The sequence below is a fragment of the Zootoca vivipara genome, chromosome 13, assembly GCF_965207765.1.
Source record: "Zootoca vivipara chromosome 13, rZooViv2.hap1.1, whole genome shotgun sequence".
NCBI classification, from domain to species: domain Eukaryota; kingdom Metazoa; phylum Chordata; class Lepidosauria; order Squamata; family Lacertidae; genus Zootoca; species Zootoca vivipara.
In genome coordinates, this window is record NC_142596.1 from 13,560,095 (window position 1) to 13,572,270 (window position 12,176).

At 40.0% G+C, this 12,176-nt stretch overlaps 1 protein-coding gene across 4 annotated transcripts in view; it reads right to left on the bottom strand.

Annotated features, from left to right (window-relative positions):
* Positions 1-251: 251 nt before the first annotated feature.
* The window catches only part of CEP152 (centrosomal protein 152), a 52,149-nt gene continuing 40,224 nt past the window's right edge, over positions 252-12,176 (bottom strand). For all 4 annotated transcript variants that reach the window (XM_088656568.1, XM_088656571.1, XM_035131890.3 and 1 more), the window contains 8 exons: positions 11,391-12,044; positions 6,896-7,064; positions 4,826-4,996; positions 3,999-4,089; positions 3,811-3,911; positions 3,388-3,544; positions 2,100-2,203; positions 252-1,542 (listed from right to left, as the gene is read on the bottom strand). In XM_088656568.1, coding sequence (XP_088512694.1) covers positions 596-1,542; positions 2,100-2,203; positions 3,388-3,544; positions 3,811-3,911; positions 3,999-4,089; positions 4,826-4,996; positions 6,896-7,064; positions 11,391-12,044 — 2,394 coding nt within the window. In that variant the 3' untranslated portion in view covers positions 252-595. The remainder of the gene's footprint in view (positions 1,543-2,099; positions 2,204-3,387; positions 3,545-3,810; positions 3,912-3,998; positions 4,090-4,825; positions 4,997-6,895; positions 7,065-11,390; positions 12,045-12,176) is intronic.

The window sequence follows — 12,176 nt, forward strand, 5'->3', positions numbered from 1 at the left end:
TACATTCCATATTTGAAAGGAAATGTTTAAGATTTCATGTCCTGGCATTTCATACATACAAGGCTTGGTCTGAAGGTGCATAACATAGTTAACTTTGCTGAAGCTAAGTGGGTTTGGGTCTGGCTACTGGCCAGCTGGAAGACTGCCCTGGAACTCTAGGTCTGCCAGCTCTCTGGAGAAAAGGGTGATGAATGTGCTAAATGAATGAAAGGTACCCCCAACTTTGAAGAAAGTTCTATGACAATTGTGCATGCGGATCACAAAGTGTCAGTTTTATTGCCATATAAATTATAAAAAGTTTGCACTGTACTGCACACTAATCTTGAGGTATAAAAATAGATAATTTCATATGCAAAACGCAACACACACACACACACACACACACAATCTATACACAGTCTAAGACAGATAGCTAAGACATATCCCAAACCTGCATAAATATTTATGATAGGTCTGTTCATGTAACAGTCGAAAAGGGAAAGTTAAGAATTGGTAAAAACACTCACAAGACTGTCACAACAGGCTTCCTCCACAGCTTTCATTTAAATATTTTTAAGTATCTCTTTTGTGAGACTGTCCAGAGAGTCCATGATGCTTAATCAAAGTTGATTTGTGGGCTGTCAAAGCCACTATCTTGTTGAAAAGCCAAAACATCTTGTGCCCGTTTCCTTGAATTCAGAAGGCTATAGTTTTTCCCAGCTGTTGAACAGACTGCACCACTCAGATAGGGATCGGCAGGGCTTAATTTGCTCACATTCAAAGATGGTACACAGCTAGGATTCATAGCCAGATGGCCTTCATTGCAGCCCATGTTTTGGCTCTTTGCAACACCTGTCTTGTCTTTGTGGCCACCAGGTTGTAGACAAAAACCAGAACTATCTTCCTTGGGGTGGGATTCTCCTGGTGCACTGGAATGTGCTTTCCGAAGAGGATACAGAGACACATCACCGTTATCCATGTGTAAAGTCTCACTGACTAAGCTCCAATCAGAAGAGCATCCTTCATCCCGTTCTGGAGTTTCCTGAATGTCAAAGACTTTAGTTTTCTGAGAAGTTGACATCTGATGCCTGGAAGACTGAGTGCATCCAGTTACAACTGGTCTTTCATTTAGGTTCTTAAATCTTACACAAGCTGCGCTGGAGTTAGAGCTATCTCCTGTTCCGCTAGTTGGATGAATGTTTTGGAGCTTTGCTTGAGAAACCCGTGAGGAACAATTCTGGAACGTAGCATCACTGACTGCATGGCACTGACCTTTGTCTGCGTTTTCGCCTTCACTGAATGCTACTACCGATACAGCACCAAGTGATGTATCATCCAGCTGTTTAAAAGCTCTCCCACCAACTTTGGTATGGGAATTTGCAACAGAGTGGGTTTCAGCATCGAGCTGCTGTCGTAAGCTACAAGGTATACGTTTCTGGGTAGCTGGGTTACTGGTTTTTTTGACATGAATTTGGTTTTCTACTAGGGTTGGCGAGGGTTGTTGCGGGTAATTTCTTTGAGGCTTCTCAACCTCAGAGAGCAGCTTGGAATTTTGTGACTGGGCTACAGAAGGTGGAATGGAAAGAACAAGAAATTAAAATCAAGCATGTAATTTTTTGGAGGAAAAATATTTAGCCTATCCAAGTTTCATTTCTAACTTTTATAACCAACAACAGTGTATTATAGAAACCTCCAACGACTTGTGCATCACTATGGGGTGGGGCAGGTATTTGCCTCCCCCAACAGACTCTTTTTGCTTGGCCTAGACACATCTCAGACTATCCCGTTCCCCGATCAACTGATTTTGTTGTTGCTGCCAATAATGGCTTCTGATCTGATTTCATTTTGATGTAAACTCTGACCCATCGGTCCATATTTCATAAAATTGAAGATGTTCTATATCTTATTAAATTTTTACAACTGTATCCTCAAAAATCAATAAACACACATATATTTTAAAAAGAATTCCTTCCATGAGTTTAAAGTGCTTCACATACAGTCTATGGAAGGCCCAACTGACGGTACTTTAAGCCACACAAGCAAACTTGATCTTCCCTCACTACAAAAGCAAACGACAAGTATAGAAAACCAGGAGAAAGGCATTCTTCACGTTACTGTACCTGAGTGGGTAACTTTGCTCTGGGATGCATTACGAACAGGTGTTTCTAATATTTTAGCCATTGTAGCAAGTTTGCCTGCAGCACATATTATTTTCTTCTCAGGCCTGCGGGAAAACCAGTGAGAGGTCTTAAAAGGCCACCCTTTCCTGGACTAATCTGATTGACAACTGTTTTAGAGTAGCAAATTACAAGCGCCATTCCAGTTATCTGAAGTTAGGACAAAAAGGAAGAGAGCGAGGCTTTGAGCATGTGCGCACACACACATATATATATGTAAATAATATAAATTAGTCATGCTGGCCACATGACCCAGAAAGCTGTCTGTGGACAATATATATATCACAGAAATATATATATATATATCACAGAAAGGTTTCTCCAAGGGATAGCTGCATAATTCTTCACTATTGTATAAAATAATTATATAATAATTATATAATTAAAAGCAGAAAGTAAAGGATTTCTCGTGCAGAGCAAGCAAGATAGCGACTTTGGTAAATTCCACAGGTGCTTTGAGCAACCTATTTCTGCTTGGCAGCATTTTCTGCCATTGATGATACCATTACCGTATTGATAAGCAAGATTAAAAATACTGTATTTTTCCACATATAAAACGATATTTTTTCCTTAGTACTAATAGGCAAAAATTGCGGGTCGTCTTACACACGGATAGCAGAGGGGATGGGCGATTGGTGTCAGCAGGCAGCAGGGGACTGGCCACGGCGATTGGGCATCTGATTGGTTGCTGCGGCAAGGCTTGTAGAGCGATTGGCGGTGGCGCCCCCTCCCAAAAGCTGAACAACTCTGGGCAATCACCACCACCCCCAAAACAGCTCAACAACCCCAGGCAATCTCCCTCCAAAAGAAGCTCAAAAACTTTGGGCAATTCCCCCACCCCACCCCAATTTTTGTTGCGGTCCCAAAAAATAGGGGTCATATTATACATGGGAGCGTGCTATACACAGAAAAATACGGTACTTTCCATAAAGTTAGGCTGTGCAGATCTCTAACTCGCTTCCTCTGCAGCTCATGCTAATATAGGCTGGCATCCAATGGGGTCCATCTGCAAGCAGAATGGTCTTCCACTGGCATAGCAAGACTTTCCTTTCAATTGTCTTCCCTGCACAAACCACGTATCTCCAAAGCAGAGGCCAAGCGGGTGCAGGCAAGAGGAAAGGAAGAGAGTCCTGCTAAATGAGCACAAGCTGACTCACTCAGTGTTGGATATCAAGCACAAGTCTATGAAAAAATGTTGTCTTCTCAACTAATACAATTACAAATACCTCACCCATCATGCTTTCCATCATCAATCAAAAGCTGCTGAAGACAAATGAGGTAATATTTGCGCATTTTTCGGGCTGTCTCTTGACGTTCTCTTAAAACTTCTGCTTTAATAATTTCTGCGGCTCTCTCTTTACTTTCATGTATGTAACGAAGCATGTCACCTATAAACAGCAGGGTATAAATTAAATAAAGAACATTTGCTCCAGAGATACGCAACTGGAGTTTCAGAAGTGAATATTCAATAACACAAACAAAAGATCAATGTTTATGAAACACAGTAACAGGACATATTGCGCATAAAAGACAGGGGATCATAGGACCCACACTGCAGCCATTCAATCTTACTGGTAATTTGCCTCAGTCACTGTGTTGTAAAGCATGCAGATGGGGGAAACTAGTTACTACTAGGAACTTCTTTAGCACTTACTCTTAATTTTGCTCACTGCTTTAATATACTGAAAACGCATTTCTTCCAAGGCTTTTCCATCACAGGAACAAGGGGCCGAGACACTCCCCTCTGAGGATGATCTAAAAGCACACAAAAACACAGTACACAAACTGAGTATGAAGTTTCAAGCACCCATAAATAGTTCACTCTTTTTTTTTCTTAACTACCTTGGAGGACCATTGGCCAATTTCAAATCATCAAGTTTGTCCTTCATTGTGGAGTTTTCTTCCATTAATGCCTCTACAATTTTTTCATTTTCTAAAAGTAAAGAACAAAAATTGTTAATTTAACTGGGTATCTAAATAGTAATCAGTGTGGAATTTTTCTATTATCTTAACTTGGCACCAATGTCAGAATTCTATATAGAACTGAGTAAAAACTTACTGAAACCCTATAGAAACATGCAGCCCAGGCATTTCAAATTTATGTCAAACAGAACCATTAGTATACTATAGAAGGAACATGCAGTGGGAACGCGAGGGAAGAAGATTTGAATGTTTAGCTGTAAAAAGACACTAACATTATCAACTTGTGTCTTCTCTTTCATAGTCTTATATCTTATTTGATTGTGGCACCCAAGAAAGGACCTCATCCACCTGAGAATGTACACTTCTATGAAAATTACTCCAGTGGATTGCAACTCCTATTATACCCAGTGTTGACTGGAGATGGTATAGTTCAGTGATGGCCAAACTTGGGCCTCCCATCATTCCTGAGCACTGGTCCTGTTAGCTAGGGATGATGGGAGTTGTAGTCCAAAAACAGCTGGAGGGCCAAGTTTGGCCATCACGGTATAGTCCAATAACCAATGGAAACCAATGTCCCCATTGTGGAAGGATGTGTGGATCCAGAATTGGCCTCCACAGTCACTTACAGACCCATTGTTAAAATCGTGTTTATGGAAGACAATCTTACTCGGCTACGAGTGATCGCCAAAGAAGAAGAAGAAGAAGAGTCCAATAATCATTCTACCTTGACAAATTAGAGCACAAACCTTGGAACTGCTCTGACTTTGCTCTGACTGCAAGCTGGAGGTGTTTGCAAGCTTTATCAAGTTTCTTTTTCAAATCCTGACATTCTTTTTCCTTTCTTTCCAGCTGCTGGCAACAGTGCTCACAACAAATGTCTTCTCGGGACAAAGGATCTCTTTTCCTACATTTCAAATCTGCAATTAATCAACACAAAAAGTTAAGAAAACTAGAAAACATGGATTGGTAGTCATTGTATTTGAGGCCAGAAACTACTGTTTTCTTAACTTTTTCTGGAACCTCTGTGTGGTTACAACAGGTTTCTAGCACCTATATATCTTACTTAATTGTAGGAAATCAGCTAATAGACCAACCAGAGTCACATTTATTCTATGCTTCCCAGCTACTTGGAGTCTTGCTATGTGGAATGTATGGCTCTCCAGATGTGTAACTTCCATCATCCCTGGCCACTGGCCATATTGGCTGGGGCTAATCAGAACTGGAATCCAACAACATCTGGAGGACCATAGGTTCCCCATTCCTGACCTTGTTGAAGGGAAAATGATTTTTTTACAATTACTGTGAAGGTTCTTTCTGTTCCAAGGTGAAGTATCTAATAGAAAGAGAACACTTCACTAATATTTCAGTTAAGCCTGGTCAGTTAAAGATTCCTCCCTACTTCTGTTCCATGGAGAGGATATAAAAGGTACCTTAGCCAAGGAGATGAAAACTTCTGAAAGAAAGGAGGAAAAGAAAAGGGATAGGGCGGTAAAACGAGAATTTGGTAAAAAGATAAAGGAAGTAATATTGGAAGTATTTTGATGTAGCTACTCAATGCACTTCTACAGAACAAGCATGTATCTTGAGACCTATGTTTCCACATTTGGACACCTCTTGTCAAATCAAATTTTGCATGATGGTTCCTGAGATTAAGGAGTAGTTTTTCAATTTATGTTTGGATACAATTAGGTGCCATTTTGAATCAAGATAGCTGAATAAACCTTTCAAAATAGTAGTGATTTTAACCACTGATTTCAAAGCTGCACTGATTTCTACTCCCTTAGAATCCTCAAGCAATACCACATAGGAGGCTGCTAGTTCTTTTTAAGTAAGGCTGTTCAGCAGAATTATTGCAAACCCACAGATGGTATATAACTAAAATGGTGATAAATAAAATAAATTTCAAAACATTCATCCACACAAACGTTGGAAATGTCGGGGGAAATTATCATACACGATAGGAATATGAAGCGTTAAGGTTTTTGAAAATAATTAAGCATTAAATAGCAGGGGTTTGCTTTTTTTTTAAAAAAAAAGGATGAAATGTTACTAAATGCTATGTTGGGGGGGAACACATTTGCGGATTTGGGCTCTCATTTTGCTGATCCTTGATTCCTATTTTGTAAATAAGAAGAATTAAGAACTCCCTTTCAGAAAAAAATAAAATAGGAGATCAGGAATTTATTCTAAAAAGCGGCCTCCACTTATGCAACAATGTCTAGTATGATGAACATGGTAGGCAATTTCCATATGACAGCTTTGAAGAAAGCAAAACATGTAGCTGTTGCCCTACAGGAGTGTGTTCTCATGCTATGCGGTTTAAGTAAGAGCCAGGTGTCATAGGCCACAGAAATGCAGGCTTTAAGCCATTTGGCTTTGGAAGTGCTAGAAGCCCTTTCCCCCTGAAATCTGGGATGAAAAGAGAGACAATTAGTCAGGCTATCCAAATGACTTTGTCCACTTGTAGATTTTGAGAGCCTACCAACTTCTGCCAAGTCCTCTTAGAGGGTGAGGGGGTTTGAGGGAGAAGAATCATGGTTCCTATGAAACATGGAATACATCTTTGGTTTGAAAGCCTGGTCTGTGCATGGAATACTCCTGTCTCTGGAAAACAGAGGTAATGCTTAGGATTTGCCTGATGCCATCAGAGAAGGAAATAGAGGGAAGGGCAACAGCAGCTGGCTGTCAGTATTACGGTATTTGTACGATGCTGTTTATATCCAGTTAAATCCAGTTGCTACTATAAAAAAATTATTTTACAAAGAAACAAACCAAAATCAATATTAAAGCAAGGCAGAAGTAAATAATACCAATACCAATTTCAGATTCCTGAAAAGGTGTATGCTTCCTTAAGATCCTTTGTAGTTCTACTTGCTGTCCAACGCTGTACATGGAAGGTCTTGCTTTGTCTCCTGTCTCTCCTTCACTGCTGTGCAAGCAGGAAACCCCTGGTTCTTTGAAATTATAGTCCAGAACCTCATGTTTCTGCAAAGGATATCATGAATTCAAGTTCCAAATGAGAGCCACTAACATCAATTTCTATTTAGATGTACAAAGTATTTTACAATTCTCTATCTTCACAAGCCTGTTAAAGACTAGGGTAAAGTGAGTTGTCAAGACCACCTAACATGCTCCATGGCTATGCAGGAATGTGGACCTAGCTTTCCAAGGGCTAGACCATGAAGTATCTATTGCACCACACTGTTTAAAAGAAGCATATTAAATGGTATATTTATATTCATTCAAAGATTGGGCAATATCATTAGACTCAGCTTTAATGCTCCTCTTCAGCTTTAAAAGCATTTCTAGCAAGAAAAGAAACCCTTTGTGGAGTTTTTATATCTGTCTTTATATATAGACAGATGTATATTTATGTATATGCAAGGAGATAAAACTTGTCTGCAAGGCTTCATGACAACTAATGAAATAAAACAGTCCAAACTTTGTATCACTACAGGCTCTTCATACTGACATACTGATATTTCTTAATTTACACAGCATTTTGAAGAATCCCTCACCTTGCAGAGAGGAGAAAGGCTAACAGCTAAATACAAAGTCATGGCTGTCACAGGAGTCGGAATAATGCAGAGGGGAATGTGAATCCACTCTTGAGTCCTCTCTGTGATGATGCACTGAAAAAGGCCCCCACATTCCTCATCTCTGTAAAAATTCCTGCCGCTCCATTCTCCCCCCCCCCCACTTTTCTTATAAAGCTGATATTCTGTTCTTCTTGGTTTTGCCAAATACTATCTGATCATAATTGATCAGGGAACAGATGGAATGAGGTTTTACAGTGAGGGACTATAGTAAAGTTTAATCCACACCCCCACAACAGAAAAAAGCATTAACTGCCACCACTGCATTTCTTCCCCAAAGAAAAAAGAGCAGCACAGGTTTAACTTGAGATTACATTCAAATGTAACAGCATTGGTGGAATCATCCTAGCAACAACAAAAGAGGTTTGGAATGCAATGACAGTGTGCAGAATTCAGTGACATCAGGCAAATCACTATAACTCTACAGAACGGCTCAATCAAGCCTTTAACTCCTGTCTTTCCACCAGTGTTTATATTATTCATTATTCAACCACTCTTAAACTGTGTTAATCTTTGTTTCTCTGGGGCATGATGGGAAATAGGATGAAAAGTGTATCTCTGTATAAAATCTATTTAAAGTTCTTGTTGTGAGTGCAATGGTAGATATAGTACTCACTTTATATTTTATTTAGATGGAAAGAGAACAATAATAATCCCTTTTTTTTGTTATATCTTTCTTTATCATGGTGCTTTTCAAAACAAGGTATAAGACCTTATTAGGTAGGCCACTCAATGTGGGCCAGCAAGCACGTAACTTTAAGGTCAGTTTCAGTGTGGCTACAATGTCCAAAAGCTCCAGAGACACTCCACCCCAAAGTAGCTCCTTCAGCTTCCTTATTGAGAACACTTCTGCAGTACTCTGAAAACTTTGTTACAGACTTCACATAGCTTTGCTGTGAAAGAGATACAATCTCTTCTGAGAGCAGCTGGGAGCCAGTTATAGGAAGACTGAAGAACTTGGCTATAATTTTGCTGATGGATAAATACCATCTATTCAGGGGGCAGCCAAGAGAGCAAATGATGGAAGGCAGGCCAGAGTGGCAACTTAAAAACAACAACCACCATCACCTATTTAACGTAAACACGAATTCAATAATGAATAATGGTAGAATTTTATAAGGAATTTATGGTGCAGTTGCCCTTTTCATTAAATGAGGGGTTGGTTTAATGAATTTAACAATGAGTAAGAGGAGGAAGAAGGGACGTGGGTGGCGCTGTGGTCTAAACCACAGAGCCTAGGGTTTGCCGATCAGAAGGTTGGTGGTTCGAATCCCCGCGACAGGGTGAGCTCCCATTGTTCGGTTCCAGCTCTTGCCAACCTAGCAGTTTGAAAGCACATCAAGTGCAAATAGATAAATAGGTACTGCTCTGGCGGGAAGATAAACGGCGTTTCCATGCGCTGCTCTGGTTCACCAGAAGCAGCTTAGTCGTGCTGGCCACATGATCCGGAAGCTGTCTGCAGACAAATGCCGGCTTCCTCGGTCAGTAAAGCGAGATGAGCGCGCAACCCCAGAGTCGTCCGCGACTGGACCTAACGGTCAGGGGTACCTTTACCTTTTTAAGAGGAGGAAGGGGGGTGGGGATGCTCATTAAATTCACTTACCCAATTCACTAAGGAATAAGACAGCAATTTATGCTTGGAGTAGTTATAAGGGCTTACCACAAGAAGCATGCATAATTAAAAATACAAAAAGCAATTAAATCTAATGCGTGCAATGGAAAAATTATTCGAAAGTGCTTCCTCAATAAAGATCAACAAATTGGTAACAACTGAATAAAATTGTTATTCAAATGGGGTGAGTAATTAATGTGAGGGTCCCCTACATAGTGCCCATGGGCACCACAGTACCCCAAGACACCACAAACCCCATGTTGCCCTCTCAAGGGTCCATGTCCTTCCCATTTTTGCAAATCTGGTGGTGGCTAGGGAGAAATTACCATTTTTTCTTGCCTTCCTTGCCTGTGCTTTATTTGTCTGAAGTGTGTGTTGCCCCCCCCCCTAGTGAAATGGTTGTTTTGTGGTGTCCATAAAGATTTGGGAACACCTGAATTAGTTCATCAATGAGCTCAGCAATTAAGGACAGGAAAGTGAAAGCAGCCAACTGTACCGTGTTTCTCCAAAAATAAGACACCGTCTTATATTTATTTTTCCTCAAAAAAAAAAAAAACACGGTGGCTTATTTTCAGGGGATGTCTCATTTTTTTTAGTATTAAGTATGGTACAGTTTAACCTACAAGGTTAAACTTCCTATCACTATGGCATATTTTTGGGGTATGGCTTATTTTTGGAGAAACACAGTATGTCTGCATCTGCGTCTGCGTGTGTGTGTGTGTGTGTGTGTGTGTGTGTGTGTGTGTGTGGTGTACCTGGCATCTAGATGTGTGCAGGAGAATTGCTCTGCTGTACGTGTGGCAAGTGTGTATACATGCACACCAATGACATACAGTGCGAGTGACATGTGTCCACACTAGCACGCAGCTCTCAGAGGTGGCCAAGCCTCAATGAGGCCCATGTGCATTTCCAAAAGCTGGGGTTGCCAAGGTGGGAAACAGGCTTAGTCTCCACACCAAATGGTGGTACTGAAGGAATCCTTTACTTTGTCTTTAATGGAGCTAATCACAACCATTCATTTGCTCTGAGAACCAAACTTGCCATCCACAACTGAGCATTTTGTGCCCCACTGCAGGGTTCCACAGGGGGGTGGGGTTAGGATACAAATGTGTCTGAGTGAAACGATGCACTTCAAGCCCCTAGGAGTCTCTACAGGCTCACCCTTCCATACATACATATACCCCACTCATCATAAAATCAGGCTTTTTACAAGTGTTGATATAAATGGTGACGGGTGAAATATCTAATTTGTAAAGCCCAGTCAAATCTGAAGTCTTCCTGGTTTAGAAGGAAGGTTCAGAAACATGCCATATTCTGAACATACCTGTCCTTGTAGTTTATTGTGGGTTGAAGATCTGGTATCATTATATAATGCATTGAGAGAGCAATACTTGTGACAAATTTTAGGAAGAGATGTGAAGAGGTTTGACCATGAGTCAATAATTCATCTACTAGATGGACAATATACAACTGTGAAGACAGTAATGAGAGGGGTTTTTTAGGAGAGAATTCTATATCCTGCCAGGGAAATTCAAAATTTTAAGTATGTTTTTGGTTTTTATTTATTTAAGTTTTACTTTTTTAAGATTTGCATATTCATTCTCTTTAAACCCATTTTTATAAAATGCAGTATTAAAATGGAATGTTTTTAACAAGAGGAACATTTTTTTTTCTTTTTAAAGGGGCAAGCAGTAAACTACCAGAGAAATTCAGCATTTTAAACTTGCTTATGTTGTTTATGTTAAAGTTTATCCGAGTCTGAATTAAAATTCTATTGCTTATCTTGTGTTACTTTCATTCTGTGAAACCTCTTTTGTAATAGTGTGATGACTAAATACAAATAAACACATAGAGTCAAGTCTGGCAATGCTACACTTGCACAAATCTTTTATCCTCCCCCTTTATGTGTATAGTTAACAGATTCTGTATTATCTACAACATTTCCACATCAATTGGTCCTCATCCTCCCCCCCACAACTCTGAAAAAATACATGGCTCCCTATTTTTCTTAAACTTGTCCATAATCAGAGTGTGAAAGCCAAAATGTAGCTTGTTTTTAAATGAAACTCCACATGTTTTCATTTAAAGTTGCATAAATGTTACCTCATTCCATTCTTGCTTGGCTTTTTCCAGAACGGCACTAACAGTGGCTCTATATGCTTTCTGCAGACAAAATATCAGTTTCTCTTTGAACTGGAAATTGATCTGAATGGTAGGAGTAGCAGTCCACTTAAGTTGCTGAGCAAGCTCTTCACTTGAACATTTGACCAAATTCTTGTGCATGTCATCTAAGAGGAGTTCCACCTGAACCAGAATCCTTTCTTCATACTGGCGAATTTCACTTTGGAATCTCTTGGCTTCTCCGGCTGCCCATTCTTGTTGCTTTCTGCCCAGACACATATTCAGTTCTGCCTCTTTTTGATCTAGAAGTTCTTTCTTCTGCTTTGCAAAGTCTTCTTTTGCTTTTGCAAGCACCTCATTGATTTTATTCCTGTGGTCATATAAAAAAGAGTGGTAATCTTTTTCATTTTGGTCTTGAATCCTCAGAAACTCCTCTTGCTTTTCCTTGTTCCACTGAGTCCGAGATTTTGCCACTTCTGCTTTAATAATGGCAGGGATTTCTTCCTTTTTGAGTTCTAGTTCCCTTTTAAGGGAAAATACCTTATCTTCAAGTTCTTTGGTCCTTACTCTAGCTATATCAGTGTTCTCATGTTCCTTCTTCCACTTTTCTTCAGCAGCTGAAAGAGCCAGTGACACCTAAAGAATGCAACACATGATGGCCCATCAGTGATATCCTGACAAATTTATCTGGGAGTTCTAAAGGTTACAGGTGGCTTGGTGCAGACAGAACCCTGCCTTGTGTCCTAATGATGGCTAGGAACTCAGGAG